A 26140-nucleotide genomic window follows, 5' to 3' on the forward strand; every position below is an offset into this window, starting at 1 on the left:
GACAATTTTCAGTTTACTTTGAGTGTTTTATACTGTCTGTGGAATTTAACATCAACGGTAAATAACATTACAGGCAATAAAGACGATAAATCATATAACACATAATGAACAACAACAACATAGACAAACATATACTAAGCGATTTATATGTACACGTCGAATTTAAAAATGAAAAACAAAACTCACTACAGAAATGGAATTATTTACTTTTGGAAGGGAGGATGTAGTTTGTTTGTTACGAGAAATAGATTTAGAGATTTCTTTTTCTTCTTCTTCTTCCTCACCATCATCACTTGTCTCTTCTTCTTCACTGCTTTCACTTTCTGCTGTTGTGACTTTACGACCCTAAACAAAAAAGTAGAAAAGTTCGAATTTCTACACCTACACTGATAAATAAGGGAGCGTAAAAAGGTTAAAATACAGATTACGACTTATCAGTCAGTAATACCTAACTTAGCGCTTAGCTCAAGTATTCATTGACTACAGTTACCAGATTAAATTAACGCGGTAGGGTGAAATTACCAAAATGAAAAGCGAATGACTTGAAATAATACACCGGAAAGGACAATGAGAAAGGCAAAATATTGACAATGTCGTTTGAAAAAACAAAACGAAGAAGTACTTATTAAGAAATAGTAGAATTCCTGGTCTAGTAGAAAACAAACGGTATTGATATTTGCGGAGTTTTGACCGATTTTGAGCCATGTCATACAAACTCTACAACACTGGTAGCATTCATTGTGCGGTCCCCAACCAGCTAACCTGCATCTGCAAACATAGAGTAGACCAACAGTTTATGACTTCATACACTGATCTCACTGTTTTGATTTGCACGCCCCTATCATTCTCCCGATCTACTCCCACACCATCTGACGTTGTCCGTCGAGGTAAGTCATTGTTAGGCATACGCAATACATCAGTCGGCTCGCAACCCCATGAACCGATTGTTCGACTCCACCTAGCCCCAACATTGCCCTCTTGACTGTTCCACGAAATGCAACCAATAATTGGAAGACAATTATGATCAAGAACTTGCAGTGTATACATGCCTTCTACTTTCATAGACTGTTCCATGACCATAGAGTAATATAGAGCGGACTGTTGCGTAGTATACTCGTCCTTCGGTTGGTAGATTTACATCTCACCAATGCTACAAGTAACGCAAGTTGGTAAAAGAAAACTGAGCTTTCAGAATCCATGTTTAGATTTTCCCAGGAACCAACCCAACAGGGCTGTTGAGATTTCCAAAATAAGTGAAGCGGTCGACACACAACTATCTTACTTCCTATCGTTTGCTCAGGCGTTGATTCAGACCAATACTGAAGCGATATTTTACATTGAGAGGGGGAGAAACACATTCTAAACATGTTTGCATTATTGCTCAAAGCGAACAGAAGACCCTGCATTTTGATGAGATTCCCTAAAGTAAATTGTAGGATCTCCGATTTTATAACTTACTCTACACATTTTTTCGCAGCTAGAAATCTTTTCACACTTTATAGTGTGTTTCCACTTTTATCTACATTAAGGATAGTATTTTCCTAATGGATTGCTTATGCTTTCTGTAAACTAAATTATTGCTGAACTTACAAGGACTTTGTAAATACATTTTTACGATACAACTGAATCAAATTTTTGGTGGATTTATTTTCTATTCAATATTTTGACTTCGTTGAGGTTAGTTGGGTCTAGGGAAGAAAAGAAAACTTCATTTCTTTGCTTGGTTAAGAGTAGAAGGTGTTATAAATGTGTTTTAATTAACAAATAGTAACATTAATTAGCTGGGATAATAGAAGTCCAGAAAACATGCAGCTTTTACAAACTAGAGTTTTAATTTGTAAGTTTTAAAAACTGAATGAGTTTCGATATAGAAGAGTAGACATGGAACAAAGCTATCAGTAACAGTTGTTATTGGAGAATAATAATATATTACAACAACTTACTTTAGGGGTAGTTGAATTCCGTTGTTGAGCTTTAGGGACTAGACCACTGGGGCGTGGTTGTCTTTGGTTACTTGTAGGTAGTGGTAAACCAGTACGTTTTTGGGACGATAACGATACAGGGCCATTTGATGATGACAATCCAGCTTGACGTTTTTTATCTGCAACAGTCATTGCTCGAGAAATGGAAGAGGATTGAGTAGACCGTTTATTGGGGAGATCCGAGATAGTTGGAGGTGGATGTGGGCGTTTACGAGGAGATTTTGAGAGAACTGAACTCCCAGAGCCACTTAAGCGACCACTACGAGTAGTAGCACTGGAATCGTCAGCTTTTTCATCATCAGGATCTTGAATAAGTTCAAGTTCTTCCTATACGGATAAAATGGAATGAAATATCGTCAAAAATCAAAGCGTGATCATGAATACAGTAACATATAAGAGCGTTCAAAATGAATCATCCTTAGACAGATACATTTTCAGAGCAAATTAAATAACTTGTTGCATCAAAACATGAAAAAAACTAAAAATAAATGTATTAGGCAGTTCCAAAATACTTTTCAGAAAAGTCAGTGGGTCTAGAAAGCACTTGGAAACATTTTATTCAGCCGGTATTGAGTAGAAGATTCTCTAAAACATCTAGAATGATGACAGATCCTTTTTCACTTTTGATTGGGTAGTTATCTTATTATCATATAAGGTATGCTTTTGGAACTGCTTAGGCCAGGTTAAATAGTATAAATACACACGGTTTTCCGTGCATTGGAGTAAATGTTTTTTAGCATTTTGCACCTTTTCTCTTCTGTCCAAGTTGCTATATAGATTTAGTCTGAGATTATTAGAGGCGGCTAGAAAATCGGACCGAGAGTTCAATTAGCAGACTTGATAAAATGTTATTAACATATGAGTTATGTCTAAAGTAGTTCTATTAACTGAATGAAATGTACGATGTAAATACCCAGTATGAATAGATACTTACCTGTTTTTTACGGATTTGTTTTTCGAGTTCTGCCTGTCTTTGTTCCTTAGTTTTAATTTTCCTCTTTAAGACTCCCATTGGTGGGCTCATATCTTCTTCAGGATCCTCACATCTTCAAAGTGATAATTGACCAACAATGTTTAAATTAGAAAGCAAGAGAGTAGATAAAACAAGGAAAACGTTAACATCACTTTATTAATTTATCGGACAAAGAAAAATTAGACGAATAAACATTACGTTGCTTTAGCAAACAACTGGTAGCCCAGGTCAATGAGTTAATTAAAAATTGGTCATTGACTAAATTCAGTAACCAAACCCTACATGGAATGTATATATAAATCAAAGACCATCAAATGCGTCCCCGTTTGAAGAAACTGTAAGGGTGTCCTGATTAGAAAAGTTGAGGGTTGAATAAGCCAATTACAGTTAAACATAAGTGTTTTAACGCCTAGTATCGACGCTCGATAAATAAAACAGGGATCGTTAAAAACAGCTTTTTACTTCAGACTAATTTATTTTAAAAAATCAGTACACCGAGGGCATCAAAATAGTGATATTATGATGTTATGAAACATTAAGAAAAGGTGAGAGATGGAAGTTAGGTTACAGGAGAATCGATTAAAACTATTACAGGAATGTTAAAAATCTACATCCACAAAGTCAGTGGACAAGGTGCAAACGCTTATTTGAGTCTTGGTCGATATGAAACGAAGATATTGTATTATGAATCTAAATTATGTGTATTTTTCCCAGTACATCAATTCAAATTAACTTAGAAACCAGGTGTACGTTAATATAATCGGTGTGTGAAGTGAAGTTTGAAACTGAAGCATAAAATGGAGTACCAAATGTTAAAACCAGTCACCAGTTCAATATTCTTTATATGACAATAAAAACTTGTTTTATTAATAAAACGTCGTAGAGATTATATCATTTCTTATCTATTTGAAAGTAATCTAATTTTTAATTAAGAATAACGTCAATCTAGAGCTAATTTTTACCGGAGTTCCTTAATGAATGTACAATGTTACGCTACAAATAGTTTCATATGAATTCAAAAGACAGTAAATACAATTTCATTAACAAGTGAATAATACCTGGAAAAGATTATTATAAACTAAATTTTGAGTCTTGTATCTTAAGGTCATTTATTGTTGTATACTTAGTTGTTTAGGTGTAGAACACTACAATCATGCTTTGGATTTTTGTTGAGATTTATAAAGTGTACTTGTAATATATTGTGTCAATTTATTCTATTGAGCTAATGGGAATTTGAGTTGTGAATGATATTCATAAAATAAAACCAGATATATTGTATTTGTAAAGTTAATTTAAGGATTGTAGTGTGGTGTATGCTACTTATGTTGACAGATATAAGTAGTATGTAACAGTAAGAAGTGGAATATCTGTGAGCAGAAGGTTGAGAAGATTGAAATCGAAAGAGAGAAGGAAACTGGAAGCAATCAATATAACAACAGGAATGAAGGAACAATGAAGCTTTGTAAGAGACTATTTAAAGATGTGCGATTTTCACATTTTACTAAACCACTATATGATTGTACATTAAGCAATAAATTGGTTATCCTCACCAGGTGTTCGTTCACTACAGTAGTAATTAAAAAGCATCAAATATACTTGAATTTTGTTAGTTTCTTACTTTTTTTCCTATTAATTTTAACAATGAATCACCAAACGATATCAGAAACTGTCAACCAACACTCCACAGAATTCTAATATGTTGATAATGTTGGAATGTGCGTACAAACACAAATACACACCGGTTTGGACTAACAGAGTAGCTTGACAAAAATGACTAATTTTACATATCAGTAATATGAAGTGAAAGAAATTTATCAAAAGAAAATGGTGAACGAAATAGATGCAACAACCTTTTATGTTTATGATCTGGATTATCACGACATTGCCAATTATCTGGAACATCGCGTCCGACAAGGCTCTGTGAGAATGGAAGTATTCTCCATTTTAAGCATTTATCTGAAAGATGAAAAACTATACAATGTTGAAACTCATAAAAACACGGGTAATTCATACATGGTCGGTTAGAGGAAAAAACATAAAAAAATTGAATAGATTGTACAGAGAGTAATACGAAATCCCATAAAATATCCATTAGAATGATTCCGATTTGAATGCATTTTTCAAGTAGGAATACCATGTTCTACTGCGTATGCATACAGGTTACTTAATCGAAAAGTGTTACAATTTGTTGAAAAATAGTAATGCTTTTTAAAAATAAGGAAATAGAAAGTATCACAATATATCGATATAATAAAGACAAATATTTGCAACATGCTAGACCAAAAATGAATGAACTTTATGTCCACCAGTCATTTCACAAGATGAAATGATCCCTTTATAAGAATTTAAAACTGGTAGACATTAGAAAGGCAGGCAAACAAAGATACTAACGAAGCAGAAGATTCAAAGCTGCGACACATACTTTGGTATTATATAAAAACTTGAATGTGTAGATTAGGATATTTTGCACAAGATGTTTGTATCGACAAATAAAAATGTAAATTTTTAACAAATTAGTGGGATCATTCATTGATGGTCATCTACTTTTGGTAAACACCAAACTTCTGTGTATTTACCGCAGATAAGCAACTTAGTATGTTTTCCTTGCTGACCAGTTACCTGACAGACATTCAGCTGTATAAATAAAGAAACGACATTTCTTTTAAAACATACTTCACGATTTCAAATTCGGATTAATGTGTGTTATAATATACAACAAAATTGTTACAATGAGCAGATAAATCTTGTCGAAATAATTGCCTCGATTCTTTAAAATAAATTTAAAGTTTAGTTCCACTTAAAACTATCCAGTAATTCATCATTTGAAAAACTGCTTCTGTGCAGTTCGCTAACGCCAGGATTGATTTGCGAAGCCTGAAAGATAGATAGTTTTATGTGATACTGTGGAATGAAAAAGATGGGTATCTACTGGCGGTGCTACGTTTAATCATAAAGCTGAATAAGATAATGTCAGAGACAATACTAAACCAAAACCAGTGACAACTGAGCAACAGAGTTTTCGTCTTTTGGTTGAAGAGTTATGAAAACGAAAGAAGGATAAAGACACATACATGACTACTTTATATTTTGTCATTTAGGATCCAAGTACAGTCATTCACTTGACCCCAACTTGTGAATATAAAGAACCGGCACATTTTGCCCGTCCTAGTATCTGGAGACCACACTGCTACTTCAGGTAACCTCGCAGGTGTAGATGTAGCATTAAGTTATAAAGCAGAATAAGATCTCCTAGACTCGATTCCATTAGAGGGTCGCTTGTGAGCTGTTCGACCAAATGGAACAGTAAGAACTCAAAAACATAGGGACGCACGCCGTTGCCTTTTCGTTATCTATGCCTGCGCCATTATTAATTGCAGGTCGGATGAAGTTAAAGATGGATTTTATGGGAAGTTATCCAACCTCCATCTAAAAGCTAAACGCTATGATGTCGTTATAGTTACAGATTATTTTATTGCTGAATTACATAAACTAAACCAAACTGAAAGGAACTTGAGCGGATCTTATGGTGTTGAGGCTCAGAGAACAGATAGTGGCGACCGTTTGTTGCAACTATGCTCAGATAACCATCCATTTTCGGCAAACACCATCCTCAAACATAAGGAGGAACGTTGTCTGACATGGCAACCTTTAAAATCAACTCATCGATGGAATCAAATAGAGTACATTGTTATGAGCCATCGTCGGAGGAGCTCTATTGAAGACTATCGTTCATTTTACAGCATATATTTACACTCAGATCGTGCTCTAGTTTGAGCACGTATTTGTCTGCGTCTTGCTCGGTGTAGAAAAGCCACAGCAAGAAAACTCTTTAGAGTTCAACTCAATGATGAAAAAAGTTAAGAATGTATTTCAGGAACAACTAGAGCAGCTAGTCAACTATGAAAATGATAACCACACCGAGGTGGCTTGGTATGATATCCGAAAAGCTAAGGAAACAGAAGTGATATCTACTAATACCTTAAGCTAAAAGGTTAGGGCAAATCAGTGAATTTTATCGGCGCCCACAGAACTGATAAATGCTCAAAAATTCATCCTGTCTGGCTCAGAACATGTGATGATTTCTGGTGTAGAAGTAGGCTGTAAGAAGATAGAGGAGGCCAAACCCAAACATGGCATCAGTCCATAGAGTTACTGACAAGTGAACTGAGCCATGTTAATAGGTGCAGAGCAGCTGGTTAGTGTTAGAGTGATTATCGTAATCAAATTGTTAGAATTTGAATGGCACGGCTCAACATCGTTTGCAACGGAGCGGATGTTTCCACATTGTCTTTCCCCAAACTCTGAGATTCTTAACTCCTCTTTACTTTTCATCTGTTTTTATCTAGCCTGAGAATCTCATCTCGGTGTACTAAAGGAGTATGGCGACTTGAATCGATGTACTTACATACCAGGTTCTAGGTTGTGACTGACTGAACTAGGTCATAGACAATATCCTCCTAATTTTTTTCGCAGTTTTTCTCCATTTTCTTGAAGACTTTACACATTAATAACGAAGAGCAAGTTCGTAGGTTGATTTAAGTCTTTGTTAACATGGGATCACCGAAAACTAAAAAACGAGATCTTTTAACGGAACCATCATTATATCTAGATGAGAACAAATATAAGGTGCAGTCGATAAAATAAAATACTGACTAAAACGACTGGAGTTTACACTAAAAGTTGGCTCCTAAGATCAAAAATGTGGAAAATTAGAGGTTGAAAAGGTAAATTACGCAATAAGCGGCAAATTAATTTCGTGAAGCTTCACAGTGAAAATGGTAGATGTACTATAAGTGTAAATGGGCTTATACACTCATCAAGGAAAATTAAACTCAACAAAAATATCTGATTACCACACTGAACACAAATGGAGACAGAACAACATCGACGACGAGCATATTTTTCCTCTACACTAGGTGGGTCTCTCCAGCGTGCTGATAGATAGCCAAAACTTTTCCAGAATCGTATTAAACTGTCTGGTTCTTTATCAATCCCAAGGTCATCCCAATATTGCATTAAATGATCCGCCATTGCACGCATAAGTTGACGATATTCTTTAGCATCAGCAAAATCTTGCTTGTTATGTGTAGGTTCTGACGGAATAAAAAATTTTGAAAAGCAAAAAAGTTGAGAGAAAAAAAGAAAATAACGTTATTCTTATTTCCGAGATCATCTGTCTTCCCTTAAACTAAGAGATTAAAATCACTTCATATCTTTCTTTCTACTAACTAATTCTTTCTTCCTATACTATATCCTTATATGCAATCTTTTATATATTACCACCTTTGACCTAACCACTTCTATGAATCCGGTGTTCATCTTGCTGTGCTAATGAGGTATGGCAACCTGGACCGATGCATATATGTGCCTGGTCCTGCGTTGTAGCTGACTGACTGACTGATCTGTAGAACTATATTAGACATTTTTTCTGATGACGCGGACAACATTCTGTTGTGACGTGAGTGAATTGAAACAATATAGTTGGTTACTTAGTTACTTACTTACTTACGCCTGTTACTCCTCGTGAAGGAGCATAGGCCAACCACCAGCATTCTCCATCCAACCCTGTCCTGGCCAATCCTTTCTAGCTCCGTCCAGTTGTAATTCATCGTTTTCATATCTGCTTCTATTATCCGACGCAATGTGTTCTTTGGCCTTCCTCTTCTCCGCTTCCCTTCAGGATTCCAAGTTAGGGCTTGCCTCGTGATGCAGTTTGACGATTTGCGTAATGTATGTCCTATCCATTTCCATCGTCTTTTCCTAATTTCTTCTTCAGCTGGAAGCCGGTTTGTTCTCTCCCACAGAAGGCTATTGCTGATGGTATCCGGCCAATGGATGTTGAGTATCTTGCGTAGACAGCTATTTATAAGTACTTGTACTTTCTTGATTGTGGTTGTTGTAGTTCTCCAAGTTTCAGCTCCATACAGTAGAACTGCCTTGACGTTCGTATTGAAGATTCTTACTTTGATATTGGTTAAAAGTTGTTTTGAGTCCCATATGTTCTTCAATTGTAGGAAAGCGGCCCTTGCTTTGCCGATCCTCGCCTTTACGTCTGCATCAGATCCTCCTTGTTCATCGATTATGCTTCCCAGGTATGTGAAGGACTCTACATCTTCCAGAGTTTCGCCATCAAGTGTGATTGGATTGCTGTTCTCCGCTTTGAATTTGAGGACCTTAGTTTCCCCTTTGTGTATGCTGAGGCCTACTGATGCAGAGACTGCTGCTACACTGGCTGTCTTCATCTGCATCTGTTCGTGTGTACGTGATAGGAGGGCTAGGTCATCTGCGAAGTCCAAATCGTCTAATTGATTCTGAGCTGTCCATTGTATTCCGTGTTTTCCTTCAGATGTCGAGGTCTTCATAATCCAGTCGGCCACCAGAAGAAAGAGGAAGGGAGAGAGTAAACAGCCTTGTCTGACTCCGGTCCTTACTTGGAATGCATCTGTCAGCTGTCCTCCATGCACTACTTTGCACTGTAGTCCGTCGTATGAGTTCCGGATAATATTGACAATCTTCTCAGGAACTCCTTAGTGTCGAAGGAGTTTCCATAATGTCCTCCTGTCTACACTGTCAAATGCCTTTTCATAATCGATGAAGTTGATGTACAGTGACGAGTTCCACTCAACTGATCGTTCGACGATTAATATAGTTGGTGGATATGGAGGATTCACCTAGGGGAGTTGGAAAACTGATTCCAAACCAATGGTGCACGCGGGCTCCAGGAGCCTGATGGAACAAATGGCGTATGAACCAATTATTGGCCACCGGCTACTATAGAACTACGTCTTCTGACGTTGCTTCACTGCCTTGTGATTAGACCTGTAGGTCAAAGGTTTGGGAAGTGGTCCCCTAGGAAAACCACATGCTGCGGTTTGGGCACCCGAGCAGTGTTCGGGCCCTTACAAGGATCGAATGATTTGTGTGGAGCATATGTATTTGGTGCCTTCTTGTATCAATGTTTATGTTTAATAAAGAAATAAATAATAAATGGCCAAGTAACCAATTAATGATTTATTCATATAAAAGGAATGGGAACTGTTTATAATGTGTAATTCTGATCTATGATGTCAACCGATTCGGAAATGAAAGTTTATCAATGGAGATATCAGATGAAGATAGTGTTATCTTATAATGTAGACGATTGGAATGCAATCGAGTAATTTAAAATATCTTGATCGCCGTGAAGCCTAATGATTATGGATTTTATATTGTGTAGGGTCGTGGGTTTGATACTGTTGAGGAATCCCGAACTAGGACAAAACAGCTGCTTAACTCTTAGTGGTTTTCAGTGGCTCTTCAGTAGGCATTAGTTTAGGAATTCACAAAAAAATCTTTGCAAATTACATAACCTATATAATACAGTGTGTTAGATATCACATAATATTTTGATTTATAAAATTAAATTGAAGCTGAAACACGTTGATGAAGACTGTCAAGCAATGTTTTTCACGTAATGATGCAATAGAGTATTAGGAATCACACGGTCAATGCACAACATATTTACGTAACTGTTAAACAGACCAGTGATCTAAATCCCAAATCATTGAAGACCAGTATTATATTATAGATACAGGTACAACTTATTTGAATAAGTACTCACCAAGAACCATATAGGGTACATCGACAATCCCAACTACACCACGGCACATCATACTTGAATCTTGTTGTGGTCCAATACGTTGGTACATTTTGATTAGACGGGAACAATTATAAACAAACATACCGTCACAAGCGCGGTTCATAACATTTACACCAAAATAAAATGTCAGTGTTTTCGGATCCTTGATTGATTTTAATTTGCGCGTGACAACATTCTGTCGCATCGCTACAGCCCCGCGTAGGTCGGCAGCGGTGTTTCGAAGACGACGTATTTGACGCTGAAAGGAAAAAATATCGTGTTTGATGACCGTTACCACTTTTTGAATTGAATTTTCATAACTATTCTGATAATCCAAGTAATACATTCATCGAAAAGGGGTTGTTAAATTGATCACTTTCAAACAAATTCGAATATGGGTTTTTGATAGATAATTTATCAAAATCGTGAAGCCAAAAGAATCATTATATCAAATAATCATGTATATTCTGGCTTTCCAGCCGCCGAAAATAGTTGTCAGGCGACTTTATTAACAGCATTATTAACAAAGTACAAATCAGTAGTATGCAATATTATGGAATGAAATATAGGTGAACCTTAAGAATGAATTAACAATTGGGATTTATACCCTCTTATTTATTTACTTATTTGAACAAATATATATGCGCCACACATCATGTTTTGTGTGTGGGCTGAGATACTGCCCGGGTGCTCAGACCGAAGCAGGTGGTTTTCTTAGGGGGCCACACCCCGAGCCTTTCACCTAAAGGTCTAACCCACAAGGTAGTGGAGCATCGTGAGGAGATGCAGTCCCATGGTAGCCGGTGACCAAGAAACTGGTTCATATACCATTTGTTCCCGCAGGACACTGGAGCCCATGTGCACCGTTGGTTTGGGATCCGGTTAAAGCGCTAAATTGAATATTCTACAGTGACTTTAACGTAAAAATGTGGTTAACAAGTGGTAAAAAAACTTCACTTCTGAATACAGATATAGTTTGACTAGTATCTCTATCCGTAACAGTTTGCCATAGCTATATGTAAACAAAATGCAGTTTGAATCACAAAACTTACCAAATGTTCGGGATCCTCAGAACCTTGGTAACGAAGTTCACAATCCCTCGCTTTGCTTTCCGCCTCCTGAGCTCTAAGTTCAGCTTAAACGAGAAGAATAAAGTACAAGCAGAAAAAAGTCATGATACAATAACATCTCATCTCTACCACTTTACTAAACAAATAATATAGTTGGAGAACACTAGTATTATCATAAAACTTAGTTTAATGCAAAAAAATCCGTTCACTGGAAAGACTAACTATACCATAAACATATAATCGCTAAGTGTGGTTATCAATATATTATGTATTAAATCACATCTTTTAGTAATAGAATTCGTAAACTACTAGAGCAAATCTCACCATTTTGAGATGTAGTGGTTGTTGGAGGTAGTCGAAACTACCACCTTATATGCCAACATAGTGAATACGATGTCGAGTCACTCAAACTGGTGGGCACTATGTAACTTAGTCGACAGAATTAGTTCAGTACGAAGGACTTGGCATATGCGACATTGGTCACTACACATAGATCGGCCAATTGTACATACAAGTCTCACCAGTTGTTACAGTATACGGGTGCTGGTGCACATTAAGGGAACTGTGTGAGGAAAATATTCCAGAAGCAAATTGCATTTGTTCATGTTTTTGTGCTTTTTCGACTAAACCGTTAAATTGATCAACTTTTTATATATCATTGTGAATAGCTATTATGTATTAGGATTTTATGGTTGTCAAATGAATACAACGCACCGATCGATTAGTGATTGTTTATGAAACCTCATTTGAACAGATAGAACAAGTGCCCATTAGAATTTTTTTGATAAAATAACATGCTTATGTACAAAACACTGAACACAAGAATAAACAAGTTTAAATATCATAAACGACATCGAATTCATAGACAGCACACTTCAACCAATTAATATCTGGACTTTAGGCTTCCTTCTTGCCCAAACATATCAATACCAAAACAACAATCATTTTGATATTTATTCGATCTGTTGTGGAGCCTATGCTTTTAAAATCACTTGGATGAAAGAGGCGCTTCTTACCTACAGTTCTCAGGTTGAATACAAGTGTTGTTTGCTTTCACAAAAAGATATGTGCTCAATGGAGTAGTTTAACAACAAAATCTCCCCAATCAAGCTACTGATAGCACTTCAGGTAAGATTAATTGATAAGCGATGGAGATATCACAGTTTTTATACTTGAGAATGTTTCGTTGGAAGTCACTAAGGGGTTGATGTGTTCGAGCTAAAATTTATTAAGTTTTATGGTGCTAAATAGAAATGATTTGGATTAAAAAGACAATATAAAGTTTTATCTAGATTAGAGGAATTATATGGGATAAAGTTTGAACAACGCATGTATGTGTCGGAAATCAAGTCTTATTTCCGAATGCATTTATCACAACTTACCTATTCTCACATCATTTTTAGCTTTTGCTAAATCTGCTTCAGCTCTAGTACGAAAGGTTTTGCTTGCAAAATTATACTTTCTAGTACTATGCAATGTTGCTAGCAGTCGTTTAGTTTGGACTTTTCGTCCTTGTAAATATACTTTCATACGTGGATCAGAATATAAAATTGACACATAAGCTCGAAGACTACGTCTTTCTGGTGGAAGCCTAAAATTGGTGAAAGAGAAAATTTACAATAAAGATATGTATTGTGTACCTGCCTAACGTTATATAATATACGATTTGAAATGAAACAATATACATTTGGTCAGGAAAGCAAACAAAGACTTGTTAGACAAAAATGCAATCGGTTGATTAATTGGTTTAACTTTTAAATCATATTAGAAACAAGTAGTGAGTAAGGTGCAAGATAAAAAAAGATTTCAATAGAGAGAAAACTAGTTGATAGTGTGAAAATCCTCATTTTAGCAGTAGCATGAAAAATTTTGATGTTAGAGTAAATGGGAGTATTAGTAACTATTCATTGGTACTAAAATAACATTGAAGTCATCCATAAACTTTTCGAATAGGAAGAAAGCATGCATCTGTATAGTTGCCATTTGACAAAAGAATGTTGAATAGTTTAGGTAAATCAATGTCTTCTACTACGAGGCGATGAACTATATAGGTTTTAATTTTATTCGGCATTGTTGTATCAAATTAAATCGATGTTTATATGTCGTGTTTTTTTCTCTGATGTGTAGATGATTAGTTTATGAGGCTGCTAGGCAAGTCATTCAGTCTTTGCCAGATGCTTGGACATTACATAGTATAAACCAGAAAGTTTTATTCTTTGATATTAAGTCTGACTAATTTGTTGGGATTAAGCTTAGAAATCGTTGTCTGTAAGATCTAGCAATACATTGATAACTCTATACAAAATAGGAGTATACAAGTGTATCTCTCCACAAGTTGAAACCAACGAGTGAGATAGTTGCCTAATTTACTCACTCGCTTTTAAGTTTTATAACTCCGCCTGTAGCTCTTATAGGGTTGCTGCCGGTCCCAAGCCCGGGTAAAGGAGGAGGGTTGGGCATGGGGTTAGCGTCCCCATCCCGTAGAAAACTAACTCGCTAAAAAAACGCTTACCAGAAAAAATAATCCAAACCATTTAAACTCTGCCCTGGGAGTTAGAAGGTCTTCATTTAGAAGAATTATAACGCTTCATGGTGAAAGCCGAGTTCCTTCGGAAGCCACGAGGCCGATGCCCCTTCTAACAACCAGAGCAAAAATTTCTATAGGTACATGGAACGTTCGAACAATGTGGGAAACCGGGAAGACCAGTCAAATATCAATGGAAATGAGGAGATACAACTTAGCAGTACTGGGAATCAGCGAAACTCACTGGACCCAAGCTGGACAGAAAAGGCTAGCTACGGGAGAGATGCTGCTATACTCCGGTCACGAAGAGGACAATGCTCCACACACACAGGGAGTCGCTCTTATGCTGTCCAAAGTAGCACGAAATGCACTTGTAGGATGGGAATCTCACGGATCCAGAATCATCAAAGCATCATTCAAAACAAAGAAGGAGGGGATCTTAATGAATATTATCCAATGTTATGCACCCACCAATGATAGCAACGACGAAATTAAAGATCAGTTCTACGAGCGGCTGCAGTCAATCATTGAGAAATGCCCAAGAAAGGACCTAACTATTCTGATGGGAGATCTAAATGCCAAAGTCGGAATAGACAACACTGGATATGAAGATATTATGGGACGACATGGACTGGGAGAAAGAAACGAAAATGGAGAAAGATTTGCAAATCTATGTGCATTCAACAAATTGGTCATAGGAGGCACAATATTTCCACACAAGCGTATACACAAGGCTACATGGATCTCACCGGACCACACTACAGAGAACCAAATAGATCATATTTGCATCGAAAAAAATTCCGAAGGACAATGGAAGATGTGAGAACCAGGAGAGGTGCTGACCTAGCTTCAGATCACCACCTAGTTGTAGCCAATTTGAAACTGAAGCTAAAAAAGAACTGGACAAGTGGACAAACAGCAATACAAAGGTTCAATACAGCCTTCCTTCGAGATACTGTCAAACTCAATGAATTCAAGATAGCTCTCAACAACAGGTTCCAAGCCTTACAAGATCTACTGAAAGAAGAAACTACTATGGAGGACAACTGGAAAGGCATCAAGGAAGCATTAACTTCAACGTGTCAAGAGGTTCTCGGTCTAAAGAAATACCATCATAAGGAATGGATCTCTATAGAAACACTGGACAAGATCAAAGAAAGCAAGAACAAGAAGGCAGCAATAAACAACAGCCGAACACGAGCAGAGAAAGTCCAAGCACAAGCTGAATACATAGAAGCAAACAAGCAAGTGAAGAGGAGCATTAGAGCCGACAGGAAGAAATACGTGGAAGAATTAGCAACGACGGCAGAAAAAGCTGCTAGAGAAGGAAATATGAAACAGCTTGACGATACAACGAAGAAACTATCAGGGAAATACAGTAAACCAGAGAGGCCGGTCAAAGACAAAGAAGGCAAGCCAATCACCGAAATTCAACAACAGCGTAACAGATGGGTAGAATACTTCGGAGAGCTCCTGAATAGGCCGGCTCCAATGAATCCACCGAACATCGAAGCAGCACACATAGATCTTCCTATAGATGTTAATCCACCAACTACGGAAGAAATCAGAATGGCCGTCAGACAAATCAAGAACGGGAAAGCAGCGGGACCCGACAACATACCAGCTGAAGCACTGAAATCAGACATCGAAGCAACCACAAGCATGCTTTATCTTCTATTCAAAAAGATTTGGGAGGAGGAACAAGTGCCGATGGACTGGAAAGAAGGACACCTCGTCAAGATTCCAAAGGAGATCTGAGCAAATGTGAAAACTACAGAGGCATAACACTATTGTCAATACCAGGGAAAGTCTTCAACAGAGTGTTGCTGAACCGGATGAAGGATGCAGTAGACGCCCAACTTCGAGATCAACAAGCTGGATTCCGTAAGGATCGGTCGTGCACAGACCAAATTGCAACACTACGGATCATCGTCGAACAATCAGTTGAGTGGAACTCGTCACTGTACATCAACTTCATTGATTATGAAAAGGCATTCGACAGTGTAGATAGGAGGACATTATGGAAACTTCCTCGACACTACGGAGTTCCTGAGAAGATTGTCAATATTATCCGGAACTCATACGACGGACTACAGTGCAAAGTAGTGCATGGAGGACAGCTGACAGATGCATTCCAAGTAAGGACCGGAGTCAGACAAGGCTGTTTACTCTCTCCCTTCCTCTTTCTTCTGGTGGTCGACTGGATTATGAAGACCTCGACATCTGAAGGAAAACACGGAATACAATGGACAGCTCAGAATCAATTAGACGATTTGGACTTCGCAGATGACCTAGCCCTCCTATCACGTACACACGAACAGATGCAGATGAAGACAGCCAGTGTAGCAGCAGTCTCTGCATCAGTAGGCCTCAGCATACACAAAGGGGAAACTAAGGTCCTCAAATTCAAAGCGGAGAACAGCAATCCAATCACACTTGATGGCGAAACTCTGGAAGATGTAGAGTCCTTCACATACCTGGGAAGCATAATCGATGAACAAGGAGGATCTGATGCAGACGTAAAGGCGAGGATCGGCAAAGCAAGGGCCGCTTTCCTACAATTGAAGAACATATGGGACTCAAAACAACTTTTAACCAATATCAAAGTAAGAATCTTCAATACGAACGTCAAGGCAGTTCTACTGTATGGAGCTGAAACTTGGAGAACTACAACAACCACAATCAAGAAAGTACAAGTACTTATAAATAGCTGTCTACGCAAGATACTCAACATCCATTGGCCGGATACCATCAGCAATAGCCTTCTGTGGGAGAGAACAAACCGGCTTCCAGCTGAAGAAGAAATTAGGAAAAGACGATGGAAATGGATAGGACATACATTACGCAAATCGTCAAACTGCATCACGAGGCAAGCCCTAACTTGGAATCCTGAAGGGAAGCGGAGAAGAGGAAGGCCAAAGAACACATTGCGTCGGATAATAGAAGCAGATATGAAAACGATGAATTACAACTGGACGGAGCTAGAAAGGATTGGCCAGGACAGGGTTGGATGGAGAATGCTGGTGGTTGGCCTATGCTCCTTCACGAGGAGTAACAGGCGTAAGTAAGTTTTAAGTTTTATGTTAATGACATTCACGAAGCAGCTAGCAAACTATAAACAGTGAGTGTTTCTCTTCTGTCTTTATTTATTTTGCTCCTATAGCTTTAAACTTACAATATACCAGACTTATTAAAACCAGTTCTAGTTAATTTAAGACCAGGTACATTTGGGTCAGTTCAAGTTGTGACATCACACATTCTGAGGAAATTAATGAAAAAAACGGGACGTAAGGAAGAGGAGTATAATATTCAATAGAAATCGAGACAAGAGCGATACAACTGTAAAGAAACGGATGAAATAAGAAGTTGCCTTTTTTTTAGAGAGAATGTAAGCTTGATTTGTCCTTTCTATGAAATTTAAAAGGGATAAAACGTTTTTATGTTCAAATAACGTGTATTTGTCATGTGATGAACCGGATTTTGAAGAGTCCTACAGTTCATTAGTGGGGTACTTAGGTCACGTGTTTTTCTTTACTACTTTATACGTTCTACCTCAGAAATGTATCCTATCTTTTTGGACTATATTCTGGCGCCAAAGATCTCTGAAATACGAGTACAACTATTTGAAAACATAAAAGCCATATTTAGAAGATAGATGTTATCTTTAAATGGACGTTACACCAGCTTTATGATGTGGACAAGTAGTATAGCTCACTGTTTTAAATGTCATACTTGGGTCAAACGATAAAAATGGAGCTTACGAAGTAATACCCATACATGAAAAGTTTGGATTCAGAAATTTTAATAATTTTTCCTTAACAATTACACATTTCTTTTATTACTTATCAACGGAACGACACCAAAGTTTGAATTCCTGATGTTTAGATTATTGGTAATTACTGAAACTAAAATTTCTCCCGGTGAACTTAAGTGTCTATTAAAATCATCAGTAAAATTAATCAGGAAACATGCCAGATTAAACAATCTACACATAACCTCTGAATTATAACTAGTTTAGATTGTACAGACAGAATTCATAGCAACTGAAATGAGAAAACCTTCGAAAGGCAGCAGAAAATGTGAAGAGGGTATTAGATATGTTTGATAGATTTCGTTTGATCATAAAAAAATTTGGTCGAGTAAAGTGAGAGGTGATTTTATCTGCCTGAAATTGAACACTTCAGGAAAATTTATAACAGTTGCCCCATGTTAGGTAGTTTACAATTTTTAGCCAAAACTATTGTTTCAGAAAACAATATGAGTCTTACTTAAACGCAACCGTTTTCCAGTTATTTTTATGATTTACTCCTATCATAATTTTCCGTTGGAACTATACGCACATAACAATTTTAGAGAATAACAAGAATCCGGGGAGAGTGTTGAGAGAATTTAAATCATGATCAGTTTTTGGGAGATTTGCAGCTAATTTTTACTGTTTGACACCAAAGAGCCTAGTTTTACCCGCTAACTCAGAGACAGACGGTTATCTTATGGGTTGGTATTGCTTTTCGATATAACCACTGAGATCATTTTAAATGACGTCTATATTCTAGTAGACATGCAAGTGGTGGGAATGAAAAAAAAAGCAAAAACGTAAGGTTATTGCAACCAGTGACATTGTACTGTTTAGATTCTTAGCCACGTGAGTTTACAGTTGTCTAAACGAAAAAACCAAGAAACAATGGCCTCAGAGAGATTAATTCGTGTCTAAAGCTTATTCTACTCGTTTTTATTTTCATAATTCATAAGTTATGAGGAATAGGAAGTTTTAATGTCAGTACCATTAGTAATCAATTCCCAGTGAGAAAATAAAGAAAAAAAAACATGACAACAGGTGTAACACTGAAACTTACACGGAAAACGTAGATCAAGCACATGAAATCTAAAACTTACCCTCTAATTGTTCAGCAAAAAGGAAAATTAAAAAAGTTCGTGTATAATATTTTCCGCTTGTTAGAAGGAAAAAACAATAACTTAATGGGTAATATGAACGGTTGAGTTTTCATATTATTCACGGTGGAGAGATATCGTTTAGTTGCTTTCAGATGATAAGCAAAAAGTAACAGTGTGTTAACTGATTAGATAGTCCAACTGATATACAGATTTACTTTCGAGAATTTGGATCACACACCTATTAATACTATGGCTACAGGAAGTGATAACTACGGTTAACTCAGATGATAAAGTCTATTCCGGCAGATACATTTGGAAATTTTCAATACACGAGTGGTTACACTCTATGAGTCACTTTAGATTGAAAACGTAGGTCCTCATAAACTAGACAGGACATGAAGAAGAGAGCTAGCTTTGATACAAAATTACTAATCGAGCTCTAGTGTGATTTAACAAAATCATGAGTCAATGCTAATATCCACTGTTAACAACCCCTCTTACAACACAACACTAAGTACGTGTAACCCATACTTAAACTTGATTCGTTGACGCCTCCGAAAATGAAAACCTAGTGCAAATTAGCACGCAAGTATAATGGTTGGGGTTGGCATACCATTTTAACACGATTGAAAATGAGTGGAAGGAAATGGTATACAAGAAGAGTTAATTACTGACAGGGATAAAACCCAGGGAATTATAATACCAGTATTTTAGAGCCACATTGTTAGTTCCCTTCAAATAAATTTGGGTTCTGAGAATGTACAGCCAGAACGATCAGACTGTTTGCATTTATTGGACATTTTCAAGCCTTACCTAGCATTTATTGGCAGTCCGTATATCAGGTTACGCTTTGACTGGTCAAACAACCGAATGATCATTTGTAAAATACAAGTTGTTAAGAAGAGAAAAAGAATATTCTACTTACATAACCTCAGCATCAGGCTCAACGGTTTCTTCTTGTTCTGGTCCCGGACTAAGTAGAATGTCACGTGGGTTCGTAGTGACATCCAATTCAGGTCCTCCATGATCAAGAAGTTTCATGTTATATATAATCACAACGGTTCCTGAACTCTCTTTAAGTTTATCGAACTGTGCATAGAAATCCTTTAGGCAGCGGAATGGTGAGTACTTCAGGATTAAATGCATTTCGAGGTCATGCTAAGGAAACATTATGAACAAAACAAACCTACTTTTTTCTTATCCTCGGGAGTCTCTGCGATAGGGGTCTTCTCAGGACCTCTAAAAGAGGGCATTGGGACAACTACCTACAAGACATGAATATTAAGAGTCAAAGTATAACCTCATCAAGTTTTTCTTCTTCATGAAAAGTCCTTGATAAGAATAGACAGGTGTAAATACCATCCTTTTTAGTAAACAAAACCAAGTCGTTTCCAATGCGCATAGAACCACTATAAAAGATAGTAGGATAATTACTATTATCAAACCTACGATTTCAAGCCGTTTCCATACATACCAATAGCGGCAGTATCCTCACACTTCTTTAAAGACTTCCCGAAAATTATGACATTTTTCACATCATCTTAGGCTAATAAACAAAATAATTGTACTAACCTGGTGTCATACCGCAGCCGTTGTCTGCAAAGCAGAGAAGAAAGTTACCACGCACAGAGCTGTCTTTAACTGCAATTTTACTAATAAGAAGACTCAAAGCTCACTTGTGAATATGTCCAACTCTGTTGCTCCAGCATCACGTGCATTATCAATAAGTTCCGCAATAGCACCGAAAAGGAATTCATGTGTCGTTCTAAAAATAAATCCAGTTATTTCGAGATGAAATTACGAGTTGGTATGGAGATAGTCATAACTGAGCTGAGCACGATTTAGTTGAGAATATGTCTCCATAAGACAGTCCTACAATTAAATGGTGTTAATTCTGGGAGTTGTCAACAGACAACAAATGACAACGTTAGGCAACAACATACCCCAAGACCAAAGACGTTCGATAAGGACGCCAAATTTTCAAAGACTAGCTAAAACAAAATCCCTTCTCTAATAGTGATTTTGGTTTTATAGCCAAACGGTTAGCATTAGGGAATATTTTATTTAGTGAAACTGACGATATGTTGATAATTCGACCTTCAGAAGCTACGAAAGGAGGTCAAAAGACTACACAAATTTTCGCGATTCCTAGAACTGTATTTTACCTATCACTCTTGAGCATGCTGGCCTTAAAATTCGGGTCATTTCAACCTCAACTTTCATAAAGAACCAAAGAGTCATTTTACCACTGAGTCTTTATTTTTGAACCTCCTCAAAAATATTAAAGACATCGGATCGTTGTTTGGATTCATATTTCTGGTGTGTTATGTATTACGTATAAAATTTAAATGAAAAACTGAGATGCTTTTATGTGCTGGTGCTCCACGGTTGTCGTGATTCTTACTTCAAGGATTAAGCTGACCATGAGATTCTAAAAATTGGTAACCTATGAGTTTGTTCCAATAACCAGTTAATAAGGTGACTGAACGTGACAGAACTGGGTAAAATTACTTTAAATGAAGTTTACTGCGGTTAGTCACGGAGTTCCCTTTTAAACAAGCTCATAATCACATCACAATTTTTTAGTCCCTTCTGGGTCGTTTATGTTTAATAAAAATTTAAAGTGGAATTCCCCCCCCTTTATATGCTCTACTGATTACAGTTATATAAGTTACCCTAAACCCCGTTCTTCACGAAATTGGGAGACTTGATGAGGGTGATACGTATAAATCCGTATAGTGCTTTGTTAGTTTTAAGTGTTACTGCTAAGGTATGGAAACCACGATCATTTCATTCCGTCCTATCCATAGAATCTCAATTGTCCACCGTACCATTTAATATTCCGGAGAAAATTCTTTAATTTTATATCCTATATAACTCTATATAATTTCTACTGATATATGTTGATTTTGGTTGTTTTACATTTTTGCATATATTTCCTCTCTTGTCGTGATAATACACTTGTGAGCCAATTATAATGAAAACTTCTTTCACAACCTATCCTGTTCTACTCCGTGAATATAGAGCAGTGATTCCGATTGCAAGACGCTCTGGCATGTTGATGGTCGAGTGTGAGAAAGTCACTTCATCATCACATTATTTGCGTCAGCCTTTCCTTGTTTCTCTTTTTCCATGTAACGCGTCCTCCATTGCTTTCTGTATCCACATATATTTTATCTGCCTTTTGTTTTCTCGATCTTTATTGATATCTTAATAGTTGAGTTCATAAGTCAATTGAAGCTAGACTACCATAAAAAATCTGGAAACATTGGACAGCCGTTTCGTTCTGGTATGTGACTCGTCAGCAGTTCGCATCCACGAACCAGCTCGTAGGATTCGAACTCAAAACCCACGGTCTCGCTCGCGTCTATATTTTCCGAATTGTGATCAACTCCCAGATATTCCTAGGCGTTTTTGATTGCTGATTTATCTTCATTTTACGTAGTTTTGATTTCTGGTGGTCATATCGAGTGATCCTGTTCTTCATCGATGATTACTGATTTGATTGGTTGTACACATTTTTGGGAGACACCTACCTTATAGGAAAGCTTGTCTAGACAGATAGCTGATTGTTCGATTCACAGAGATTTGGATCATTACACTGTATTATTTGTACAAACCAATGTTTCTTTTGTACTTGATTACCCGCTTATTACGAATTCCAAACACAATACATTCATTTGTGCTCATTCAGTTCTGTCTAGCTTCAGTTGCACTATTTCGAGAATTACTAGTTATTACAATAATTAAAATACTTCTATTCATCACGCTGGCGTCGTGATGGAGCCTGTGGTTGAACGGTTGGATATACATTCAAGTTCTGAAGCTTCCGAAGGTTACATAGAAAGGTTTAAAATTTTGGCTCATTTCCTTGCCTTGATTAGAAACGATGCCTTCAACTTACTCAGAACTTTGGCGCTCCTAGATACGTCTATTTCACTCCCTCATGCAACGCTCAAGGAACTTTCATTAAATCATATGAAGTGTACTAGTTTGAATGCCTTAAAAGAGAAAAGTTTCATAAAATTGTACGTCTAAATAACCAAAAGATTGGAAAATTTACCTTTGTAATAATAACACTTTCTTTGTGTTTTGGATGTATTTGTTTTGCTCAAATTTCGAACTTTCTGTTTATACCTGACCTCGGATATTTTGGTTTCACTCTGTTTTTGGTTTGGTAATTTAGAAGTTTTGCTCTGGGGACCCGAAAAATGAAGGTTTGTTTTGCGATTGTTATAAATATTATAAGAACGACATAGTTGGGTTAAGTACTTGTAAATTACGGATAAACTCTTGCGCTTGAATTGGAATATGGTACTTTTGTTATTTGGAGTCGTAGGTTACGAGTTGATCAATTAACTGTGCCTCAATAACGGACGAGAACAAAACTTGGACGTAACACTAAATAAATATCCTAAACCCAGTAAATTATTGTAGAAATTGTCATATTTACCCACCAATGTTACATATTACATCACTACAGTGGGACAGCCTGAATTCTAGAACGGAGCTAGATTAGCTCCCAATATGGCAATAAAAATGAGAAAAGAATTCGACCATATCCTGCATTTAGGACTAATAGTCAAAGACAATCTCCGTTGGATATGATCTATAAAAAGAACAGAGATGGTTGTCAACCTATAGGTCGTTATAGAGGATTTAACGATTATCCCATCTTATCACGACTGTATTGTCTACCATATGTTCGTCCAAATACTTCCAAGGAATTGAATTAGTCTAACTGTCTCGACTTTAAAAAGGAAATTCATGATCATCATTACAACGTGTAATTGACAACTCTGTAGTTACAGCTAGAAGCAGCTGTAAAGCGTGATGGGACTTCGCTACGTAACTTCTACATGTAAAGACCGCCAGTTTATGAAGTAACCATATCGTCTCAATGTCTTAAGTATGTTGCACAACATATCTCATCTACTAAACTTACTTCGCTTAGGTTGACAAGTAAGTTGTCATACTCCAGTAGATCCATGACAATGATAAACACTGAAAAGTTCACAATAATAAAAGTCCGAAGTGTTGGCTTAAGTAAACACACGTTGGGATGCATGTGCTTTTCTTTTGATGAACACTGTCTCCTAACGATAGTTACTAAAGACCGTGCGGAGTTAGCTAACGTCTGCTTCAGTATCAACAGGAATAGAGAACCTTTCTCACCACATGGGGAATGTAAGGCATGGTGCTATTGTGAACGCCTCTAATAATACTGATATTTCACCTATTAATGTGCTTGGTTGACGATAGACCCAGCCGAACATCGAGATAATGGAATTCAAAGTGACTTCAATAACCTAACTCTTTGGAGAGAAAAATTGCAATTACCATTTAACCTAAAAAAATGTGATACCATACCTTTTGGAAAACATTTCCATTAACCACGACGTTACTTAAATAAAAGTAGAGTACAAACACTCAAATCAGCACACGATCCAGGTATTATTTATACAGGAAACCTAAAATTTGAGGAACATGCCTTCTTTATTATTTTTAATCCAGATAGCTAATTGGTTTCATAACAAAAATTCCCTTAAAAATAAAGCCTTGGCTTACTCTTTACAAGATATGTATGCGATCCTCCCCTGGATATTGGTCTTGTAGCGGTAAATAAATCCCCAAAATAAATAGCACTAAGTTTTCGACATTGGATGCTGACCATATGTTTTAGTGGACTCATCTAGCTGAAGGCGCTCGGTCAGGCATCTGCACCAGATCACGTGTGGTAACGCCATGCTCAACATCAACCGCAATCGCTAGCCAGATTAGATCAGAGAACTCCGGTATATTGGTCATCGCCAAATATACTCTTCCGATCTCCTCGACTCTGTCTTTTGATTTCTCTTGGTGGGAACGAAATATATTAGAAGGTGTTACTGGTAGAAGCGTTGTCAAACACTGAATACCTGTGACATCATCATTGGCGAAACATTATCGACGCAATGTCTTCAACACATTGCACAAACTTTCGCATCCAGGTGTTCGTGCAACCATCAAGCTTATAGCAGAACGGTTTTGCTGGCCTGGAATGAATAAAGACGTGAGGGAGTGGGCACGCTCCTGTGTAAGCTGCCAAAAATCTAAGGTTATCAGACACAATAAATGTCCCTTAGGCTCGTTTAAAACTCCCGATGCTCGTTTCGACCATGTTCATTTGGATTTGGTAGGACCTTTACCAGATTCAAATGGATACTCTTATCTCTTAACCTGCGTTGACCGTTTCACTCGATGGCCAGAAGCAGTACCTATTAAGGACATCACTGCTGAAACAGTGGCCCGCACCTTCGTCGAACGATGGATAGCAAACTTCGGTTGCCCTTCAACCATCACTACAGACCGCGGACGTCAGTTTGAGTCTGATCTTTTCCGTCGTCTGACCACACTTTTAGGAATCACTCGCTTCCGAACGACCGCCTACCATCCACAAGCAAACAGGTTGGTAGAACGTTTTCACCGACAACTGAAAGCTTCGCTATCAGCTGCAAACGTTTCACAATGGACCGACGCTCTTCCACTCGTCTTACTAGGTATCCGCAATGCAGTGAAAGCTGACATTGGATACACTGCGGCTCAACTCGTTTATGGAACGACACTTCGACTTCCAGGAGAATTCGTGGATCCTTCATCCTCTTCAATGAACATGGATCTAACCTCCTACACGAACAGGCTTACAAACGCAATGCGTTCAGTTAAACCTGCTTCCACTCGACCTCAATCAACTGATGTTTTCGTTCAACCTGGCTTACGATATAGTACACACGTTTTCATTCGTCGAGACTCGCATCGACGACCATTCGAATCAGCATACGAAGGACCCTTCAAAGTTCTTCAACGTGAATCTAAGTACTATATAGTCGATAAGAACGGAACCAACGATAGCATCAGTATCGATCGCTTAAAAGCAGCGTATTTAGAAGGAAATCCTATCTACGTGGATTTTCCTTCGGTACAATAGAACGACACGACTCCGACACTTATAATACCTCATCCGACAACCAACACACACGATGATACTTCGACAGTATCCGAAAATAAACTTAAAACGACGCGTTCTGGAAGAAGGGTGAG

At 37.4% G+C, this 26140-nt stretch overlaps 1 protein-coding gene across 2 annotated transcripts in view; it reads right to left on the reverse strand.

Moving 5' to 3' along the window:
* Positions 1-21049, reverse strand: part of MORC2_1 (ATPase morc2) — a 39537-nt gene extending 18488 nt beyond the window's left edge. The window contains exons 1-16 of one of the 2 annotated variants that reach the window (XM_051215491.1): positions 21004-21049; positions 20862-20954; positions 20737-20825; positions 20633-20701; positions 20510-20600; positions 20361-20469; positions 20251-20325; positions 19986-20218; positions 13026-13234; positions 11626-11708; positions 10556-10832; positions 7809-8048; positions 4806-4911; positions 2917-3028; positions 1944-2309; positions 187-345 (exon numbers count right to left, since the gene is read on the reverse strand). In XM_051215491.1, the coding sequence (XP_051065999.1) occupies positions 187-345; positions 1944-2309; positions 2917-3028; positions 4806-4911; positions 7809-8048; positions 10556-10832; positions 11626-11708; positions 13026-13234; positions 19986-20218; positions 20251-20325; positions 20361-20469; positions 20510-20600; positions 20633-20701; positions 20737-20825; positions 20862-20923 (2280 nt within the window). In that variant the 5' untranslated portion in view covers positions 20924-20954; positions 21004-21049. Of the gene's footprint in view, positions 1-186; positions 346-1943; positions 2310-2916; positions 3029-4805; positions 8049-10555; positions 10833-11625; positions 11709-13025; positions 13235-19985; positions 20219-20250; positions 20326-20360; positions 20470-20509; positions 20601-20632; positions 20702-20736; positions 20826-20861 lie in introns of both variants that reach the window. The other variant, XM_051215490.1, reaches the window with a different exon arrangement.
* Positions 21050-26140: the final 5091 nt, after the last annotated feature.

This window comes from Schistosoma haematobium, chromosome 4 (genome assembly GCF_000699445.3).
Source record: "Schistosoma haematobium chromosome 4, whole genome shotgun sequence".
Classification (NCBI taxonomy): Eukaryota; Metazoa; Platyhelminthes; class Trematoda; order Strigeidida; family Schistosomatidae; genus Schistosoma; species Schistosoma haematobium.